Source organism: Pleuronectes platessa, chromosome 19 (genome assembly GCF_947347685.1).
Source record: "Pleuronectes platessa chromosome 19, fPlePla1.1, whole genome shotgun sequence".
NCBI lineage: Eukaryota > Metazoa > Chordata > Actinopteri > Pleuronectiformes > Pleuronectidae > Pleuronectes > Pleuronectes platessa.
Genome location: NC_070644.1, coordinates 18,359,789 through 18,383,147, shown reverse-complemented (window position 1 = coordinate 18,383,147; position 23,359 = coordinate 18,359,789). Strand labels below are relative to the sequence as shown.

Below are 23,359 nucleotides of genomic sequence, written 5' to 3'. Positions count from 1 at the left end.
GCCATCTGTCAGCAACAGTAACTCCAAGAACATGTAGAACATATATACGGTGTAAGTTCTCTTCATTTTTCATTTTTTAATAGTACTTTTTAGAACTTTATTTGTCTGTATTTGCAGCGGGCATTTGCATAATCGTTTGTTTATCTCTGGTCTTTAAGTGTCAGTCAGTTGCAGTGAAGCAAAAACAAGCGTCATAATTGCACATGGAGGAAGGTGGAGGTGGAGAGCCCACTCGCCATAAAATGGAAATAAACAAGTTTCCATTTTAAAGTTTAAGGAGCCTCTTGATTGCTCATTGCTTGTCCACACGGTGAAAGAGCAGTCTCATAAGGAATGGCTTTAAAGAGTACCTGACTGGATTATTCTGGATTATAGATCTAACACAGTTTGACGTTTAAAAGTGACGGGTCTCTTTTGGTTGTGGGTTTGTTTCCCTTTATGTGTGCTTTTCGTATTTTGAATATATTTTTCCAATTATTGCTCATAAAACAACCCATGAGCCTCTGTTCACAATTCTTTATATTTTAAGGTTTCCCGGCTGAATAGTGGAGATAAACACTGTTTTTTACATGACTTCTAAGTTTTTAATTGATCCACAGTAAAAAGTTTCATAGTATTGCTGCAATCCTCTCCTCTTCTTCTCCCTTTTGTACTTTTGCACCACCCTCCCTTCTTTCTCTTCCTTCCTTTCCCTCTGTGTTGACATTACCATTTAATCCCAGTGCTTTTCCTTCCACCTGCAGGAATAAATGAATCCAGCCTTGTCTCTCGTGTTGTTTTGGAATCTCAGCCATTATCCCGGCTTGCCACAAAGCTTTAGACTAGCTGTCCCCCCCCCCGCTGTGCTGTGCTGTGCTGCACAGGGTGCTAAATAATTAACCTCCGCTCGCTACTCCGCTGCTAAACAGAGCAAAACAGTGTTGGTGTGTGTGAAGGCGAGTGGACATCAAGGTTACGCTGAGCTGTCCAAGTATGATTCAGCCGTTAATGATTTCTTTTTAATGTTTGTCTCGTGAAATATTCGACTGTGTCCTCGGTAAGCAGATGTTTTTTTCCGTTTCGGTTGAAAGTGGCTCAGAGCCGTCGAAGGGCAAGCTGCCATTCCCTCTTTGTTCCCCTGTCAGGAGTATCAGCTCCAAATGGTCCACAGTGGTTTCGCTGGGAGCAAAGGTAAAGTGACATTGCAGATGAGGATCCGTCAGGACGCTCTGCGCTGATCCGGCCTCTCGGTCCTCGGGCCTCAGCTGCTCTGTGGGTAACTCACCGTGTGTGCTAGTACAACCGGGAGCATGTGCTGACCACGCTTGAGTTATTCAAATTGACTTCTGCTTCCAGAGTCCGGCTTGGACTGGTTTCTATAGAGTATGGATTCATATCTCACCAGATGCTGGTATGTACAGTATATACAGTGCCTTGCATAAGTATTCACCCCCTTTGGACTTTTCTACCACAGATTAAAATTTATTTCATCATGAGTTTATGTAATGGACCAACACAAAATAGTGCATCATTTGGAAGTGGGGGGAAATATTACATGGATTTCACAATTATTTACAAATAAAAATCTGAAAAGTGTTGAGTGCATATGTATTCACCCCCTTTACTGTGAAACCCCTAACAAAGATCTGGTGCGACCAATTGCATTCACAAGTCACATTTGCAAGTCACATAATTAGTAAATAGGGTCCACCTGTCTGCAATTTAATCTCAGTATAAATACACCTGTTCTGTGACGGACTCAGAGTTTGTTGGAGATCATTACTGAACAAACAGCATCATGAAGACCAAGGAGCTCACCAAACAGGTCAGGGATAAAGTTGTGGAGAAATATGAAGCAGGGTTAGGTTATAAAAAAATATCCAGAGCTTTGAACATCTCTCTGAGCACCATAAAATCCATCATAAGAAAATGGAAAGAATATGGCACAACCGCAAACCTACCAAGAGGAGGCCGTCCACCCAAACTGAAGAGTCGGACAAGGAGAAAATTAATCAGAGAAGCAACCAGGAGGCCCATGGTTACTCTGGAGGAGTTGCAGAGATCCACAGCTGAGGTGGGAGAATCTGTCCACAGGACAACTATTAGTCGTCTACTCCACAAATCTGGCCTTTATGGAAGAGTGGCAAGAAGAAAGCCATTGTAGAAAGGGATCCATAAAAAATCCTGTTTGGAGTTTGCCAGAAGCCATGTGGGAGACACAGCAAACATGTGGAAGAAGGTGCTCTGGTCAGATGAGACCAAAATTGAACTTTTTGGCCTCAATGCAAAACGCTATGTGTGGTGAAAACCCAACACTGCCCATCACCCTGAGCACACCATCCCAACAGTGAAACATGGTGGTGGTAGCATCATGCTGTGGGGATGCTTCTCTTCAGCAGGTACAGGGAAACTGGTCAGAATAGAGGGAAAGATGGATGGAGCCAAATACAGGGAAATCCTTGAAGAAAATCTGATGCAGTCTGCAAAAGACTTGAGACCGGGGCGGAGGTTCATCTTCCAGCAGGACAATGACCCTAAACATACAGCCAGAGCTACAAAGGAATGGTTTGGATTAAAGAATGTTAATGTCTTAAAATGGCCCAGTCAAAGCCCAGACCTCAATCCAATAGAGAATCTATGGCAAGACTTGAAGATTGCGGTTCACAGACGGTCTCCATCCAATCTGACTGAGCTTCATCTTTTTTGCCAAGAAGAATGGACAAACCTTTCCATCTCTAGATGTGCAAAGCTGGTAGAGACATACCCCAAAAGACTTGCAGCTGTAATTGCAGCGAAAGGGGGTTCTACCAAGTATTGACACAGGGGGGTGAATACTTATGCACCCAACAGATGTCAACTTTTTTGTTCTCATTATTGTTTGTGTCACAATAAAATTTATTTTGCACCTCCAAAGTACTATGCATGTTTTGTTGATCAAACGGGAAAAAGTTTATTTAAGTCTATTTGAATTCCAGTTAGTAACAGTACATAATGGGAAAAAGTCCAAGGGGGGTGAATACTTATGCAAGGCACTGTACCTCCACCAAGGAGGGTGCGTTTTCACTGTTCGGGGGGGCTATATAACAGGTTTGGTCCAATTAGGTTTATATAACACGCAGAATTATAACTTTGGTGAAAGTATCTGCTCTCATCGTTCCCCTCCAGTTGCAAATGAAGTGAGTTTAATGAGCACAGGCATCTCCCTTTGTTTTGTCTTCAGGCTGGAGAGAGACGGGAAGCTGTGGTTTCCAGTTTGGTCAGATACCTGGGACCCGAGGCCGCGTCTTTCATCCACTATGAAGAAAAAGTAAGTGGCAGCTGTTGGATGTAATAAAATAAATAATCCTTTACCTAAACATTATGGTTTCACATTGACTTATATAAAAGAGATAAAAAAAAAGAAAGTCCCATAAAATTCACATTTCTATGAGCCTTTATTTTCGGTTCGAGCCTTTTAATGCAAATCTATATTGATGCCAGAGTGGACCACAGATGTTTATGACACAATCCATATTTGAGACAGATCACTAGATATACAGTTTATCTAAGTGTCAGAAATATGATGAGCTAAGACGACTGAATCATCCTGGATTAACACTGAATATCACCGGTTGCCTGCGAGGGATCAACACGTGTTCCGGCCTGGAAACAGCCATGAGACGTTTTAAAAGAAGAATTGTAGAGAGAGACAGAGAGAACATCCACAGAGACACTCATGCATAATGCAGACAAGCAAATAAAAAACCATTATTGTAAATCTACTGGGTTACAGGGAGTAGGCGTGTCGAGCCTGCCCAAGGTGAGCAGAGCCAAGAGCCTCCGAGGGGAGCACAGTCGCTGTTATGAGCAGACGTGAGCCACGACCACATTACTGAGGCCGCTTTGCATGCAGCTGATATCCCACTTTCTTAAATCATGCCGTGACACACATACAGAATTAGTGTATGCTCAGGTCCATTACATGATGTACAGCACACATTGGCAGCATGAGAAGCAGCAGGTTTATCATGCAGACGCAGGATCTCGGTCCCTGGACGGCTCTCTCTCTCTCCGCCGCTGAAAGGCGAGATGGAAAGAAAATTACCCCCGAGGAAAGTTGGGGCGGGGGGGGGGGATGTTGAGGGGAACATTGTGATTTCACTTTGTTGACTAAGAGACTCGAGGGGAACATCATTTTATATAGAATACAATAACAGGAAGTCTGAGTTTGGTGAAGAGACGTAAAGCAGATGTATTGATGGTATAATGCTTGGCCTCGTTTTAAAGGGGCCCAATGGGCATCACAGTTTATTTATATTATACACTAATTATATTTGTATATTTTATTTATTTAAGTATGAATTATACAGAAGAGCCAACCCATGGTCTCTTGTGGATCCTGGTGGGTTTTTCTTCTTCCCCATGACACTATTGAATCCTCACTATGTCCTCATTGAACTGTTCTGTTCTTTCAGGACTGGGCCGAAGAGGCCTACAGCGGCGGCTGCCCCGTTAACGTCATGGCACCGGGTCTGCTGACATATTACCACCCGAGCCTGAGGAAGCCCTGTGGCAGGTAATCACACAACTGATGACAAATACACCGCACACAACACACCTCTACGTCTATCCGCACTCTGAAGAGCCTCCCATCCTCCTTGTTCTCCCTGAAACAAATGGTTATGCACAGGGATAGAGTTGAGTGCACCAGCGTGACAGATTCTCTTCTGATATAAATCTTTTTAACGGCTAAAAATTGGGGTTTGTAGATTGTATCACTCTGTTTGAGAGATGGTCTGTGGGGCGGTGGATGTTTTTACTACTTTTATGACACAAAAACAACAGAACGAGCGCCCGGTGCCCACAGATCATTCACATGAGTGGTGGGAGTGATTGTGCCTCCACTCAAACGTATTAGTCCTGTTCCAACAAAATGGCAAGAGGTCGACAGGAGTGGGTGTTCTCATAGGAAAACGTCCCATAATCCATTTCTAATGGTCCTGCTCAGAGATGCACCGAGCCGAGCGAACACGGGCGAAAGGTGGGGAGGGGGATCCAGGTAATTCATCTCCATAATGGCATTAAGTCCAGGGGGAGGAGAAGAGGCTCGTTACTTTACATGACTCAAACAGCAGCACGGGGCAGGAGCCCTTATCCATATTCCCATATAGCAAATGGATCCTCAAGGACACGATGTGACCTTGACACTAATCCGGCACATGTGCTGAAGCCAGGTTCCTCCGCTCGGTTGAGAAAAGAAGATGCAGCCGCCCGCCGCTTGAATAATTTTGTACTTAACAGCGCCACCCGTTCCAGTTGGTGTGCAGTGGATTAAGGGATTTCACTGGGAATAGCAGGAATCTCAATAATGACCAGTGTGATTTGTATAATTAGAGTGATTATCCTAGGTGGGTATATGCCTGCATGAGTGGTCAGTATGCGAGAGGCCCTCGCTTCTCTATGCTAGACGGGTGAGGGAGAGAGTGGGGAGACGGGGGGAGAGGGAGGGAAGATTCGCTGCCAAGAACTATGAATAAAATTTACCCCTGCGGGTCTGTGCTTTGCTAAGTAAAGGCTCTGAGTGCATTAAACACAGCAGACGTGCTTTGAAGGAAGCTGAATTTTCAAAAATCGGATGAAATGCTTGTTGTTTCTGCTCCTCTACGTTGTTTGGATAAATTCCTCCAACCGCGGAGGATTAGTTTCGTTCAACTTATGACCCAGGGATATAATATATTTAAAAAAATCACAGGTCTAGTCCTCACCACTTAAGAAATGAGAGCGATAATTATATCCCATAACTGAGCTATGTGGGTCGAAGGTCAGATTCCCGACCTTTCAGCCATTTCAGGATCAGTTCCTCTTCTGTGTCTCTTCATAGGATGGATAGCAACACTGCTCCTCATCCTGAGAACACTGAGATGACTCCACCAGGGTTTCTTCATGTGATCAGGGAAGAAGAGCTAACATAACTTGATTCTCAGAAATACAGGCTGTCACAATAAATGTCTGATTTAAGGAGGGTTGTCAGGAGAACAAGAAGTGGAGGTGGCTCAGGCACTTAACAAATGTGACCATGGTTTGTGTGTATTAACAAAGGGAAGATGGAGCGAATGACTAATACATGAGACGGAGGGACGCTGGGAAAAGATGTCTGAGTCTCCAAGGTCGAAATAATTATCACAACTCCCCACAGTGAGGAGAAGATATACAGGCTGAAGAAGAATGTACCTCCGAAAAGGCCAAACGATGCATCACACTATTGGCTAAGTGAAATCTAAGAAATTGAGAGATCTGTGTATCATTCCCTGGAAAACAAATACTTTGAGAATCATTTTGATGGAACTCTTTCGTTTCTCCTTCCCACCCTGGACGACCTGCTCTGGCTCCAGGTGACTTTGGCGAGTGGAGCAGATCTCCCATGAGAACATTGAACTTAAGATCAGAGGAAAAGACTTAGAAGTCATGAAAAACCAGCTTTCATCTTCCATATCCAAACATAGAACCCTTTAAAATATTGACAATTCCAAATGGAGTTAAGCGACTTGGTGAAAGCAACAGCTCTCCCACAGTCTGGGTGGTCAGAGATCATGACAATCTACAGTTTACTGCTCACTTTTTGGTCCGAAAGTCTCAACTGTCCAAAAGTGCTTGTTTGATCTAGGTCGGACTAAATTTCCATCTGTTGGTCCGAGGAACCTTTCACACATGTTACTGTGGCTCTGATCAAACTGAAAGTCAGAATATCCGAACCAAACAAAGTGGGTTTGAAAGGTAAACTGTAAAAAAAACAATAAAGCTTAATAACCCTGGACTTTTAGCGCAGCAGTGACAAGTAATCCTTTCCTGCCCCAAATGCACTGAAAACCACAAATAAATAAACCCAACAGGTCAAATCTGATGAGCCGGGACAAACAAGTCAACTGACTCAGCAACTATCACAGTAGATTAGCATGAACAAGCCTTGGGAGGATCCCGTCCTCTCAACACATAGAGCTGGACTGTGATATACCCCCCAACAGAACCAGCAGCAAAGGATCTGTTTATACAAGGACAATACAATCCAAATATATGAATCCTTACTTTCTTTAGCAAAAAAGACAAAGTGATGGAATACTGTGGAGGAGGAACATTGTCAGATGCCTGTTGTGCAATAGGTCAAGTAGATAAAGGAAAAATGTCCCTCCCCATCTTCTATTAACATTCACTGGTTGAAAAGAGTTTCCAACTATCACAAGCGCCAACTCGGAACAGAGAGGAGATCCCACGAGTCCGCGGAGAGATAGAGGTTCACTGGTTTCGTGAAATCATGACAAAAATATAAACTATGATTTGCAGTCAATGTTTACACCAGGGGATTGTTCAAACTTCTGAAGCAGGCGAATAGCTTAGGATGCGAGGAAGCGTCGGAGGAATTCATCCAGTCAAACTGAACATATAACTCAATCTGTCAGTTTCTTATTTTCATATAGAGACACAAGGGATTTCATTATATCTTATTACAGGTAACATCCATAGACTGTTGATAAGGGATGGACATCACATCTGCACTTCCTCCCTTAGTACAAAATATGATCTAAAACATTTCGTACACGGGTGCACAATCGTGACTAAAACGACAGAAACCATCTTCTACATTTTAAATTCACCTCTGTCCCATTCACTAACATGGAGGAGGCATGGACTTTGACCTCTAGATGATTTGGCTTCACCTTTTTGTGGAGCCATCATTTCAGTAATATGGCAACGCCGGTTTGTAGAAGGAATAATAATAATAGAAACAGAAAGAAAAAGCCTCATCCCTCCGTTGGTTCTGTCGTGCTTTATGTGACAATGAGGAGCAATTTCTTTCCAAACCCACTTTGATCCTCTCCTATTATATTATTTCGTTGAGCCCACTGGGAAATGTGATTAAATTGAGCCCAATAGAAGAGAGGGTTTGTATACAGAGGTCAAAGCGATGTCCCCGTGGCTCAGAGGGATTCTTTTATCTTTAGAGCTTGAATTCATCTCAGACCACCGTATTCACCAGTGTTGCATTAAAGTCATGGCTGCTGTCAGAAGAGCAGCGTCGGTTAACACTTATCTTACAGACACGGGTTTTTTTAAACGAGGCGCCAACAAGTTCCATCGAGGCCACGAGGCGTTCTCTTCAATCTGTCGTCTCAGAACGCTGCTGCTCATGTGACTGCTCGCCACCACCTGCTGTGCATGCTGCTGTAATAAATGTGTTAACTCATTTCTCTCTGCAACACCAAAGTCATTTCTCATTACCACACAGGCCGTTTGCATTGCGTTCCTTCCACATTATCCTTGGTACATCCTGCGTCTGGGTCTTCTCTGGGTTTATCACGCTGAGGCACGACTCTATGGAACATCCCCCCAAACACATCTTTACAACTGTTTGCTGCTGTATATGCTCATGTATCCTATAAAGGTTTTCTCTGTCAGGCAGCTGCAGAAAAACATTCAGGCAATTTCATATTTCCAAGACTTTAAAACCCAGTCTTTATCAGGTGGAGTCCAATCCTACCTGCAGACCTCTGAATGAAAAGGCAGCTGGTGAGCATTACCAACTCCGAGCTTGTTGACATGTTGTGAAGAGTTTTCTCAGTCCGAGGTCCCGACCTCTCCGCTGCTCTGCAGAGGAAATCTCAAGTTGCATCTCGTAGAATAAGCTCCAAGAAAACACTTCTGAGTGGATATCTGTCCGATCCAATGACTATTATTAAGTTTATTTAGAGTTAATTGAATGTCTGTGACCGTGATACCACACAGCTGCTTCTTACTGGATGTTCCCTGAGCTTCTGGGTCCATGTCATGCTTCAAAAGTATAAAGTTTATAAACTTCAATTATTGATGTGACACGAATGAAAGTTGAATTGGGAGAACGCCCCCCCCCCCCCCCCCCCGACATTGACATGGGAACGATCTGCTGGAAAGACGTCGTGTCACTCGGGCGAATACGTTTGAACTAAAGAAAAACTTTCACTAGTGCTTGTGTGGAGGCGGTGGCGGTGGTGCCGAGCCGAACTCATCCTCTCACAGACTCTCTCTGACAGGCACTGACGGCAGCATGCAGAGAGCACACACACCGACAACAGCCTGGTTTGAAGGAGCGTAGCTGCAACACTTGCAGGAGAACGCTGCTGTAACAGCATTAATTAATCATCACAGGGTTCCGGACAGATTAAAGGTGGAGAGAGGGAACCCTTCTCCACTCCTGATTGGCTGGCTGGGCGAGGGGATTGGTATGGGCTCCACTTGAACCTTCAAATATTAAAGCGGGGTGGAATTGTGAGTGCAATCGTTCTGTCAACCGTCAGCGAGGTAATTTGAAGCCAGGATTATGAGAGAATAGGCCTTCGTGTTAAAAATATTTCATAATTGCTCATATATAAGAATCTATGTATAGACGTAGGTTGCTGGGGCTTTCTGCTGAGCCAACGTTCATGTGTCTGTACAAGAAGGTTCATTCCTTCTCCTGATACTTTCTTTTTACATCCTCTTTCTAGCATTAAAACCTGTTTAAAACTCTTCATCAACTTTACCAGGCCTTTGTAACAAAGCTTTCTTACTCGCACGTGAATTACATTTTGAGATCGAGATCGTGAATTAGCCCGTCGAGGACCTTCCAAGCCGTCTTGATGTTATGATACCAGATTACCAGACAGACCTTCACTGACTTGTTGTGATGTGTGTCTCCACTGTGCCCTGAATAAAACTCTCACTTCTACCTGGAGGTATTTATATTCTTCCACACATCTCAAAGCACCAAGAACATGTTGTGCAGAAGCACGTGTCAAGTCAATACAGCCTCTTTTCAGTGGGCTGGCTCGTTACTAAAAACACCCAGATGTTATCTTGAATCACTGGTTAGAGACTAGAAGGAACATGTGAAGTTATCTTAACGATCTCTATGCTTCTCACATCAGTGTGTTCCTGCCCTGGGGCATGCACAATCACAAACGCTCCCACAGCACAGAGCCTACTACCCCCCCTCTTTCTGTTTGCTGGCTTCTCAGAGAATAATTGGACTAAATAAGAGACTTGATGTAATGATTCCTTCCCGAAGATCACTCTAACTTCCTGGAAGGGGGCCAGTCTATAATCTGGAGAGGAAGACTGAGCAGAACATAACCTATTCACTCCGTTAGAAAATACAATCAGACTTGATGATATCAATCAGTGATCGCAAGGCGACCGACTTTGGAGCAGACACAAGGAATTCACGTACAGCAATTGCACTTCTGTTCTCACCTTTGCTGCTCCGCTCGCACCGGGTGGATTGGACCAATTGCACGACTCCCGTCGAAAAGGTTGAACTCTTCATGTTGGGCTTCGGCTCAGTCGCTCGTTTCCAATCAACGCCGCCACAGAAGCCAGAGGAGAAGCACCTCAATCTGTGATCCAGAGCAGTAATCTGTGCTTAGAGCTGCACCGGCACTACCCAAGGAACATTGAGTTTAATTCTTCTACTTTATGCTGTGGGGTGCTTTCCCCAAAAAATCGACAGATAATGTTACCTTGTACCGTCGGACTCACATTAAGGTTCCTACCTCTTATATGACTGCAGGTTATATGAGGAGCTACAACATTCGTATATACCGTTTGGCGTGAACACGTCATTAGGCTCCGCCCACACCCATGTAAAGTTTTAATGTTTCATCTAAAACTTCTTCCAGCCCTAATCATGTGCTTTTAAACGTGTTACTGGTTCTTGTTTTAAACTCGTGAAGCATTGTGAGGTTGGACGAGGAGACTAAAGCTTCACACACAAGCAATGACGTGATGCTTCCATTGTTGTGAGATGCTAATTCCACGACGTGCCCGGCTTAAAGTAGCTTTCAAAGTAAAGTTACCTCAGGTCCTGTGTGGTTCACCTCGAGGTGTCTCTCCAGGTTTGTGATTTTACTTCCCGTAGATCTCGTAGCCGCAGGGCTTCTCTTCCCCCCCCCCCCCAACAAAACTCCTGACTCTCACCTTTTCTCTCTTCCTTTTTTAAAATGAGGCCAAATGTCAGCCGCTTTTGTTGCCGACGTGTTATTTTCCTCTCGGTCTGTAATATTCAATCTCCTGCAGATGCTCAGCATGTAAGTGGAGGAGCTCAAGTCCAGTCACCATGTTACCTCCATTCTTTTGAAAATAGAGTGAGAATAAATCACTTTCTTTTTCTTCACTGCACCTTAGTCACGGACAAATTTAGCTATTCAGTTTTTCCGTGCCCTTTGAACAGAGAAGAAGTGAATGGAGGGATGTACTGTGACTGTGTTCTTCTGAGTAACCCCTCCATGCTTGAGCAGCCTGATTTCCTGAGCACGTACTTCTTTTCACAGAGACACGGAACATCTAAGCCAACGGGGAATTGTTAAAGGGCAAAACTACTGTATGAGTTCATCAGAGTGATCTCTTGTTCCCCGTAAAACGTACAAAGCAAATGAATGTTAACGGCTTAGGACGCTGTGTTAATGTCCCGAAAGCGATTTAATTACTCCAGCAGAGAATTCTAATAAACTCCCTTTTCTAAAAGCGACATTAAAAGCTCGGTGCTCAGAACGTGGCTCACAGATGATCTCGTTTTTTGTTTTTTTTGCAGGATCCACTGGGCCGGCACGGAAACAGCCACCCAGTGGTGTGGCTACATGAGCGGCGCGGTGCAGTCCGGTCAGCGAGCCGCTCTGGAAGTGCTGTCTGACCTCTGCCCCTCGAGCACGACCCCGGACGAGTAGCAGGCAGAGCTGAACAATCAAAACTGTCCTGCAGAGGAAACACCATCATCCAGTCTCACCTCCTGCACCTGACTGGGAGCCGGTCGGCTGCTTCTCTCTCTCTTCTGTTCTCTCGCTGCCTCAAAATGCACTTGATATAATTTCAAAAACAAATTGTATCATGTTCCTATTGTAAAATAATTCATGTCATGTGATCGGTTTGGATTTAGACGGATTAATTAGCTGCGTTATTGTGCTGTGTAAAGATGGCTTTGCAGATTACAGATTTAAATGCTTATTAATTAATAACATTTTATTACAGTAAATGTGATATCGGTTAAAAAATTGAAGTATATATTAATGCTGAATGTGCAGATTAGATACAATGCGATCTTTATTCATTAATCTGTTCAATCGTACAATTTGTGTTAACAAAAATAGATCAAAACCCGAGGATTGTTATTTAAAAAAAACATTAAGGAGCTTGACTATCATTTCTCCATTTGCTCTTTTAAAATATTGTAATGTTCTCATGCCAAATAATAAAGAAAATGGAAACACCGTGTTATAAATCAATTAGAGTTTGCATTATAAGCAGCACTTTACCTCATTCTCCATTCTGCATATTTATTATTGACTAACTTGTATTAAGGTTGTGCTCGTGGAGCTTTTGAGCTTCACAGCGATCATGTCGTGTGAAAACCAGTTTGCCAACTGGGAATGGGGGCTTTCACATTGTCGGCCTCGCGTTGTTTCCCAGAAAGTGATTTAATCGCTATCTCTTGATTGCACAGTTGATTGAAAGGAGTTTGTCTCGGCCCCGGTGTCTCCTGCAGAGACAGCAGCCTGCTGACCATCGGAGGGGGAACTCTCCATCTCCATCGGTGCCTTAGTTTGCTATTTGTCTTTGTTATCACCAGCTTGCACTGAATCAACTGCCCCTGTTCTCCCTTGTTCTATTTAAACCTCTCCCGGCCGACTCAAGGCCGACAACCTGTCTCTAAACACCTTGAGTTTTCCCGCTCCATTCGGTCCCTGATTTGTTCTCGTGTGGATAACAGATTCTGATCTCATTTCGTGTAAAGAATTAAAACAATACACTGCAGAGATATAGTTGCTTTTTTCCCCCGACCTGACCCACCTCTGAATAAGACAGATGGCTGAGCTCTCTCAGGGACATCGCCGTGCTAAGATTTCTTCTTATGGTATATGTCATCACCAGCTTCAGGCGCGTATGCGGTAACGTACCATCTGGGGGTTTGGGCATCTTGCCTTGTCTCTTCCTTTTCCCCAGTCAATGCAGATCAGCGCTGGGAGTTCCAGGGTTAATGCACGATCACTGTGAGAGATGAGCATTTGATTCAGTCTGCTGAATCCGAGGTTAAACAAACACACCACTACCAACGCGGCGAAGCTTTTGATGACGAGCTGCACAGTGCAAGGGAAGCGAGAGAAGAAAACAGCCGACCCTTTTGAGATTTAATCATTTTTAATAAGCAGGTCAATGTCAGATTTCACCAGCGTCCATTTAATAAAGCATGAAGCTCTACTCAGAAATATGTTTTACAAGCTTCACAAGTTCTCCTGATTTAATTTTAAAATCCAGGATCTGTTGAGTTTGATTCGATGAAATTCTCCATGATTCAGTTTAATCAGACCAACGTGTGCAAAACAGTTTAATATTTAAAAACCTGCACTTACAAGAGCATCATTATTATGCATATTAAAAAAAGGTGAGGCTGGAGTCTTTAATGATCAGGCTGAGCACAGACAGGCTCCTCACTTATTCATGTGCACTGTTTGTGTTGACAAGATGGCAGCGGGATGTTTGTCTGTGGTGCTGTAGTTCCCAGTCAGGGGTCCACTTGATAAAGTAAAACCACAGACGCTGTCCTCCTGACCCCGCCTCTCGTAGCCGGAGATCAGATCAGATCTTCAAACTGACTCAATCTGAGCACAGAGGTGTGTGAGCAGAGTCATTTTTCAGTCAACCCCTCTCACAGATCCCAATCTCTAGATCTGTAATGGGATAGAAGTAAGTCACCTAATCCTCCTGTAAAGTGCGACTCATTTAAACTCTCAAGTGTTTACGCAGATTACAGAACTGTGATCATCGTCATCATGTCACAGTTCATTGTGGCTTATAGGAATAAAACTGTGTTAAAGATAAAAAACGTTCTTTGAGTTAGAATGAGGACATCTTTCTATGTGAGAGGATCTTCATGGCCATGGTAACACTTCATGGAAGTGTCAAGGAAGGTTCATGGATCTTTTTTTGTGCACTTTATATATATACTTGTATTTTCCTTCCTTACCTTATACTTTCATTTCTCTGCAAAATAGTGAATCATTTTTTTTTATCTTTTCTTATCTTCATGCCAAGGAGAGTCACAGAAAAGCTTTTCACTGCACGTTGTACTGTTGTGTATGTGAGAAATAAGATTTGAATTTGGATGAGAGATATAGTTTTGATCGATCAATGTCCGGTGTTGTGATGTTCCACACGTCCAAGCCGACGCTTTAAAGCTTCACACCACCTGACTTCATAATCACTTCGGCCACTAGAGATCACAAGGCAATATAATGTAACTGCAAGCTGTGACAAGGTGCTTAAATTTAAATCTTTTAATCTGCACACGTATCATAATGCAGGGGAAATAATATTCCACGACAAAACCAAACAAAAATATGCAACAGAGAAAAACAGACCATCAAACTCTCCCCTGCACTGTGTGTGTGTGTGTGTGTGTGTGTGTGTGTGTGTGTGTGTGTTTGTGTGAATCTCGTGCCAATTGTTTCTCTTCAAATATCCAATAAAAGATTTCCGGTAATGGCTCAAAGTAATGTTGCTGCACTTACTGCAGCCCGTGTAAACACCTGTGGTAGGACCTGCCTCAGTGTTTCCCCCTCGGGCAACAACATCAACTTTAAAAATTCATACAATGCAGTACACTGGAAACCAGTGTATGTGACTGTAAACAGCCATTTGCTCAGGTTTTAAAGCAGCTTCTCTCTTTAAGCAGTCGCACTTACTATCGCACATTATGTGCACACTGTGTTATCTCGACACACAGGACCTCCTAAGAGCACAATTACAATCCAATCCAATCCAGCAGCTTCTGATTAAATACTTCCCTCTGCAAAGTTTCCTTATTTTAAATCCTGTCAGCGAGTGGTTGATTCAACAATGGTAATCACCTTTCTGCTGCGTTTCGCTCTGTTGTTATGCAAATAACAAATCAAGTGCCTCTCAGTGAATGTTGGCGAAGGTTGTCTCGCGGCCTCTGCTCCTCTTTCAGACGTCTGCAACACACTTTTCTGATTTCTGAGTCTGTTTTGAAAACTTAATGAGTTGTGATGTGATGTGCTTATTTTTAAAGTTCAAGGTCCTGTGTCGACTCTGCAGCAGCGGTTTGCATCACGTGTTCAAGAAGGTGCTTTATGCAGTGAAGCGACGAGCAGGTGTGATGTGGCACGTTGAATTCCCTCAGTGGAATCAGCTCCCATCTCAGATCACTGCCCTCCCATTCAACTAGAAGAGCAGAGAGTTCATACCTGCACCAAGGCTGCACATGCCACTGTACCACTACATTGAATGTTGAGATCAAAGCCCTATCAGATTTTCTAAAATGTTTAAAAAAGCAGAACAACACCATTTTTACATTTTGCGAATCCACTTCAGAATTTAATTGGCTCTTTTGTTGCTAATTTCCCATCTAACAAGGTTCAGCTATTTTTTTAGCTCCCCTGCAGACAGACACCGGACAAATATTAAATATTAAAACATTATTTGGGATAATCACATTAAAAGTATTTTTATTCGTATTTGCTGGGTTGCTCTTATCAATATTAAGTTTGGAAATGTTCACATTCCATCTTGAATGTTAATCTACCCACTCTACCATTCTGTTTTTTTTGCTCATGCTTTTATTAATGTATTTTGAAGAAGATATTGGACAGTTCTCAGAGTCTACACACTGGTCTGTGCTCTTTCTTGTAGATAGAACTGCAAGAACCAGAAAGACAAAGTGGTTTGAACTTGATTGCCCTGTTGATTGAAAGGATTCTTCTCAGTCCTCAGTTCGGTCCTGGGGAGGATCCTCACACTCACCGATCATTGAACGGCCCTCGGGTGCCAAGGCTCACTATTTGTCTTTGTTATCACCAGCCTGCACTGGATCAGCCGCCTGTTCTTTTCTTTAAGCTCGTCCAGGCTGAATCAAGGCCAGCAATCCATCAACTCTACATACACAGCGCCCAGTCGGTGCCAGAACGAATCTGACAGACGGGTTTCCACTCAGGTGTACAGATATCCTGAGAGGAAGATGCACAGGCAGAACGATAGCACCGCACCAGAATACATTATTCCTCTTCAACCGAGCAGGAAGGCTCACAGATGTGGATGTGAGAGATGCACGTAAAATAATCCGCAGCGGAAGTGAAGCATCACGTCCAGTTAAAAACTAGACTTTGAGCACCATGACAATAGCTGAAGGCGATGAGTGTTTGTGATGAGCTGCGTGAGGCGGACATCTTTCCAGTTGTTAGTGCTCTTTACATTTAGTTCTCCGCTGAAGGCCAGCTGCTCCAACTGTCCCTCTCCGACAGAAACGAGGATCCTTGAAAATCAGTGCCACAGAAAGAGAATCTCTTTTCTTAATGTTCGCCGCCCACATGTGTCAGTCGAGGAAAAAATAATGCATGCTTGGATTCAGTGAAGAACCCCTTGGCTCTGGGGGGGGGGGATGCGACAGTAACAATATGCACCAGCATCTGTCTTGATGGTTATTTCAGTCTCAGTCCTGAAAACCCCTATTCTTTCAAATCAGATTATGTCTGAATGTGGATGTTGGTAAATCTGTACTTTTGGTTAAGTTGTCCCGAGAACAGACCTGAGGACAGAGAGATGGACGACATCTCTGTGACCAAGAAGGTCAGAACTCCTCTTTACTGCACATTGGTCCTGGAATCATTTTACCTTTGTTATACGTAGTCGAATTCTTGGCTTGATGATTTAGGAACAACTCTAAAATCGACTGTAAAAGGCTGTTACATCTATTTTATGGGCTACCCCAGTTGTGCAGTCACTGGATTTAATCCTGGGTCTAATTTATCCTTAATATGCCCCCGTAGGAGACACGGCCCAGTGATTTCATTGTGGAAAATATAGGCTACCAGCTCCGTCTCTTAAAACCATTTGGATTTTTAGCACATAATCAATTGTATGAAATTCCCTGGTAAACTGAAGAGAGCCGAGCTGCTCTTGCTGCTCGGGGAGAAAACCTGACCTCACCGTGGTCTTCATTTGTCTGACTGGCTCCCAGTTGGACTCTGCGCTGACTGGGGAGTCTCTGCTGCCTGACTTGAAGCCTTTAACTGGGCTGGATGGCCGAGACCAGTGAGGTCAGCTGATAGTAGGCCCATAGTAAGTCCACAGGGAGCTTGAGCTTTTGAGGTTTGAGGCCTGATAAGCCCTGAGGGAAATCTGGCAGAGTCAACTTCCTCTTCTGCTTTCTGAAGCCACTTGACAAGGCTGTGAATGTGTTCATGTTTGCATTGTGCATGTATGATGTGTTGTTTTGCAGTTCTCGTGAATCGTTTGTATTCAGTTTATTAATTTTACAGCATTATGATTGCCCATGGTTGTTTTATTCGGACCTAGCAACACAGCTAAATATTTTTGAAAAGTTTCCTTGTGTTTTAGTGCATATTTTAATAATTACAGAAGATAATAGACTTTACATCTTTATTTTTTATGGGACAAAAGATCCAAAAGACTATGTTCATCACATTTGTTTTTTCTGGTTGAGTTGCTTAAGAGTACAGATGCTGTTTCCATTTGCTCAGTGCAGGTTGAGGTGCAGTTAGTCAGTGCTGGTGTTGAATCTTGTTCGGATGAATCTGCCGGCTGCACTGCTACACAATTGACTTTGGCAGGAATCCACTCTTAAAGAAAATCCTTCACCCGATGTCCCGTCCAGCGACGAGGAGAGAGGAGGAGGAGGTGAGCTGATTGTAAAAAGTGGTTTGTCTGCATTGTACAATAAACAGATTGAAAGAGAAAATGGAGAGCCACAAACGCAGCATTGAGCTGTAATGCTAATGAGGCTGGAAGAGGAAATTCAGCTGCTCGATGAACAGCTTGTTAGCGGCAAGTCTGCTGATTTTGAATTCTATTGAATTATTGAATTAAATCACGCTCCACAAACCATTTGTATTTCTCCTCTTCCGAGGGCCAAGTCCAGTTAAATGACAAATAGGAAAATGAACTTATTATGTGCTCAATGCTTTCTATTCTCCGTTCTGGCTCATTATCAGACAGCATCTCTGCCAACGACAAGGTGCAACAACAAAGACGATAACACAGAGAAACTCTTCAGCCCCTGGTCCTGCACGGGACTGTGGTCCTGGGGTGAGGTGAGGACGTGGGGACATGAAATACGTCCTGCAGGCTTATCCCCTGTTTCCAAGCAGGATACCATCTAACCTTTAAGATAAGTAATTACTGTGATTATCAGTACTAAAGTTACTGGTGCATATTTCATGTAATCACTTAGAAATGAAACTCAAAGTGTGAACACGTATACTATTCCAGACACGGGCTATTTTGCTTTAATGTGGCTTCTTAGAGGAGAAGTACTGCAGAACAGAACATTTTAAATGAGTAACGGAAGGTCCATTAGATGGGATTTTTATCTGAAACCAGTAATGGGGTATGAATCTATACATTTATGGCCTGAAATATTTTTTCCTTTTCACACGGTCCCCATCATTAGTGGGACTTCACCATGAATGAGCCGCAGTCCAAAGCCCAAAGAACCATTAGGGAATTTTATTTGGAGAAACTGTACCGGAGGCCTCTCGTGAAAATCATTTCACGTCTACATTAAGAAGGTATTTTTACCTTCAGCTAAGTAAAAGAAAACTTTGATGGGTCCAAAATGGCCGAGAGACAGAATGAAGCCTTTCACAAACATCTCGAGTGTTGCTGCACTTTTCTCCTCTGCCTGTACTTTCTTCTAAAAAGAAAAACCTTCTGACAATTATTACTTTAACTGAGAAAGTCTCTTGAGAACTGATTTGCCGAGGCTGAAATGGGTTTCTGTTAGGAGCAGGGACAGATGCATCTAACCTGAGGAGGCCTGCACACTCACATGGTGAAGGTTCATGGATTCAGCTCCAACATCTCCAGATCAAAATAAAAGATGCGTCAAAGAACCAAAATGATCCAGACTCAGAATCTTTAAGTATAAAGAACTTGGACCATGTGTCATCACCTGCATTTTCCCTGAGATGGATTTATCATCAGCTGAGAGGTCAGAGATCACTGCTGCTCTTCAACAATGTGTTGTTAGCTTGATGTTGCTGTGTGTACTCTCATGGTATAGTGTTATCTCAGGTGCTTCCTTTGTATCCGTATTGATTGTGAGTTAATATCCGGTGGATGAGCTGATGTGTAGTTTGAGTGCATCGTGATGCTCTTACTCTGTCTTATCCACAGGTTCTCATGTTTGTGCGTCATGGGACAAATTAGTTTGGATGTTTGTTGCTCTGTTTTCTTTTCGGTCCAAACTCAAACTCACGGCCGTTTTGCTCCACAGCCCATTCAGGCAATTATTTCCCCGTATTATGAGCTTCAAGGGAAAACCAATATGTCTCAAATGGACTTTGTATTCAGGTAAATATTAGAAAACAATTTCACCTCAAAGCAGAGGTCTTATGAGGCAGCTTGCTATGATACACGATCATATTGCTGAGCTCCCCGTTCAGGGCTTTATTCTGCAATCAAGACCAAAACCTTAAGCTCCAGGTCCTGGTACTGATGGTCATCTGCTGCTTATCAGGGCCACAGGGTTTTTCATAAAAAGAGATATTCTGCTCCAAGGCAGGACTTTCTCCGATTTTAATATCTAGGCCTGGTGCTTTGTATCGGAGGATTTATCCAATTTAGATTCTCTCCATTTCCAAGGGTACAGATAGTAGTTTTCTACAAGGGTGGGGGATCAGCTGTTGAGTGGACGAGAAGGTGAATGTCACTGAATATCAACATACTCCACATTGCATGAAATAAACCACTTTCTTATGAATGAGATTAATGTAATTCAGCTCCTTCTCAATGCCCTAATTCCTGATATGTTCCTTCTTGTTTGGATCCATGGTCTTTAGAACTGCTGAAAATAACAGGAGCCATCATCGAGTAAAAACTATTAAACTTTAATTTGGACTTTTTAATTCACTCCCATTTACTAACATGGAGGGGTTTATTACCCACACTGCAGCCAGCCACCAGGAGGCGATCACGACACTCTGGCTTCAGGCTGCAGATGTCAAAGCTTTTGACTTTGAAAAACTTCTTTAAAGGTTCGAACGCGGCTCGAGCTGTGTGCTCAGAATCAATGATTCACGGTCAGAGAAGTAAACACTCCCTGCGTTTTGCCATGGCCTTGTTTGCTCATCCTGATTGAAGGTTTGAGAAAAGGAGGCGAAAAGGAGGAAAGCATCAGACCAGCAGTTGGCGATGACGCTATCGGAGAAGATCTCCACAGGAAGCCTTCAGTCGCCCCAGTCAGCAGCAGATGGCTGAAGCAGATGATCTGTTGAACACCACTTGGGATTTTTCCTGCTTTTGAACAAGTGGCGCCGACATTAACAGCCTCGCCGTTTGTACAGTGATGGACGTTGGTGTTTTAACTCACTTCTCCCCGGCAGCCGTCGACTAATTGCTCCCGACGCCCCGGTAGGTGTTGTGTGAGCCGCTCCTGCTGAGCTGAACTTCAGGTTTTTGGAGATTACGAGGACTCGGGTGATTAGGAGTCATTCCTCGAGAGGCACAGACACCGCTGACTGGCTCCTGAATGAAACGTTGCATCGGAGTGTCAAGCGTAATTAACAGGCCTCACATTAAAAGAGTGATTCAGCGCTGAGTCAGGCGCTGTGAGGTTAGGCAAAGTTATCAGTGGCAAATTTGTTTGAAGGGAATTAGGAAGGAAGAGGAGGAGGAACACGGGAATCAAACCACTTGTTATGAGGTTTCCTTTCATGCTTCGCCAGTCATAAAATTCTTCTAAGGGATAAAACAATATACATCAAGGCTCAGAAGGGGACGCTGATTATCTTAGCTGTGTCCTCTTGCTCCGACAGGATCGCTCTCTGTAGAATGTCTCAGTCTTGACAGGTTTGAAATGTGCACCAATCATCTGACCTCTCCCAAGTCACCGTGAAGTCACGAAAACTCTTTCTTTCCATTTGTTTTACAGCTTTTCTAAAGTTTCTTCATCGTTATCCATAATCATCCTCGGCCTGTTTGTGCATTTCTTATTCTCCAGAGGTTTCCCCCACACTTAAAACTGGCCCTCTATCATTCCAGTCCGAGCTGAGTGAGGAAGACGTCATGTGGAAGTTACGATGTTTACGATGGCACAGCGGCGGCTTGATAAATCTCAGGTGGGTGTGTTTTGCTTATGGCTGAACATCGTCCCCTTGCCCCCCCCCCCCCCCCCCCCTCGGTGGAAGCGTTGAAGAGAGCCAACTGTTTGGACTCGGGTCGACGGGGAACCCAAACTGGATGAATTATGCATGGTGTCTGCTCTCAGGCACACAGGCCTGTCTGTGCTGACCGTGGACCTGCAGCAGACTGAGTTACAGAGATCAACTCCAGCAGATATGAAGCAGGGAGACAGAGAGACAGCAGTAGAAGAAGGATGAAGCTCAGAGGTGTGTGCATAACATGGATGAGTGTTCTTTAATCTTTATTCAAGAGCGTGGTTGTTCAGATTGAGGGACGGACTTTTGGATTTAATTGCAGAGATTTGTTTAATTTTGAATTCCTGATTGTGCTTGTGCTCACACTTTACTCTTACACTCAGATATGTTGGTGCTTGGACACATTTCCTTCTCTTCAGCTCTTCTCTGGATCAGTTTTCTCCTGCACTTTGATTTTTTTGGTGCAGCAAGTCTGTCGAAATTTCCCAAACCAACAGAAAGCCCTAAAAAATATCTCAAATGGGCTGCAAATTATTTTCTTTAGTCATTTATCCATCATATAGGTTTGCAGTTGTGTTATAAAATGGAGCCTCAGTTACTCAGAGTCCAAGGACGTGACGTCAGAATGTTTTTCTTTTGACCAGAACTTTTAAACTTCAAAAAGAATTGTTAAAATGCATGATTGTACAACTTTTTAACCTTCAAATGGCAGCTTGAAAATCATTTTGAAGAATGGTGCCTGTCATTCTCACCCCCCCACTCTCCCAACGCCTGTTCTTGTGCTGTGTCACTTTGGTGAGTGGGTAGGTGAGTCAGCGTTTTTAAGGGCCCCGCAAATACCAGTCAGAGTCAGAGTGAACTTTAGATCAGTTGAAGAGTCTTCGAATTCATAAAGAAAAGTTTGGTGTGTTTGCACGGTGACAACACTTCTGGCTCAGGGGAGTCGAGGACAACAAGGGACCTTTTCAAAGTAAAAGGCTAAAAACCTCCTACTGCAACTTTAAAGCTCAGGTTGGTGATCCAGGGAAAAACAACCAATAAATCCCCCCCCCCCCTTCAAACTGCCCACTCATCAAAGCTACTCCTCCCAAAACACATAAACGTGAGCTGGTTGACAGCTGCTCGATGTTTTGAGATCCACTCGCTAACTTCTGACGAGCATCTCTACTTCAGTTATGTAAATCTACAGAAACTGTTTTTTTTTTTTTTTTAAACATTTTTTCAGATTTTTTGATTATTGAAACTATCGGAATGTGAGGATTTCAAACTAAGTTTTCCAGGAGCACATTATCAACCCTACGTTTAAACCATCTCGGTGTTTTGGACAAAACCACAGAGGAGTCTGGGAGAGACTGTTTTCTTATACATTCCTTGGGTTGAATAATAATCAGATGAATCAGTCATGAATTGTGTAGTTGTTGTTTGCAGCCCTGCTGTCGTGCATGACACTGTCCACTGTGTTTATCCGTCACCCCACTTATAGGAAAGAAAGTTTCAAACTGAAGCTATCGGCGTGGACAGATGTCCTCAAAGAGAAGAGAGAATGTCTGTGACTTGGGGGGAAGTGACCCTTTGGACAGACGGGGAGGAAGCAGAGTGAGACGGAGACACGGACGTCCAGAGATGTCATAAATAATGGGAAGGAAGTGAACGTGAGTGAGAGGAAGGCCCGACGAGCGAGTGGGAGATGGAAGTGAGATGTGGGGGGGGGCACCTAGGTGTATATGAAAACACCACAGGGAGCCGCGGACAGATCGGCCATCTGGACCTCGGGCTGACAGCTTGACATGAGCCGAGTGCAGCGGATGTGGAGCAAAAACTCAGTGGGGGGGGGGGGGGACCACGACACATTCCCTGAGAAGCGTGATGAGGGGCTGGTGAGCGTCACCGTGAAAACAGAGCGGTCGATGTTCTGCTCTATAAATTAATGAGGCTAATGTTGACGTGACAGACTCAGGGGGGAGGGACCGGCCGGGTTTCACATGAAAACAAGAAAAACACACACAGAGTTTCAACACAGAGGAAATGATTAATGAATATTTTAATTTGAACCAATTCTTCATATTGCTCACCAGTAAAGTCATTATCATTTTCATTATAAAACATACTGTTGAAAGTGAACAAAGAATACAAGTGCTTACTAAATATCAAGGGGGGGTGTAGGGGGGGGGGGGGGGGGGGGGGGGAAGCAGAAATTTACAATAGAAAAT

General features: G+C 43.7%; 1 protein-coding gene across 1 annotated transcript in view; it reads left to right on the top strand.

Moving 5' to 3' along the window:
• si:ch211-127i16.2 (amine oxidase [flavin-containing] A) overlaps positions 1–12,227 on the top strand; it is a 33,438-nt gene extending 21,211 nt beyond the window's left edge. Inside the window, exons 10-12 of the mRNA XM_053411870.1 lie at positions 3,200–3,286; positions 4,434–4,534; positions 11,555–12,227. Coding sequence (XP_053267845.1) covers positions 3,200–3,286; positions 4,434–4,534; positions 11,555–11,687 — 321 coding nt within the window. The 3' untranslated portion in view covers positions 11,688–12,227. The remainder of the gene's footprint in view (positions 1–3,199; positions 3,287–4,433; positions 4,535–11,554) is intronic.
• The last annotated feature ends 11,132 nt before the right edge of the window (positions 12,228–23,359 follow it).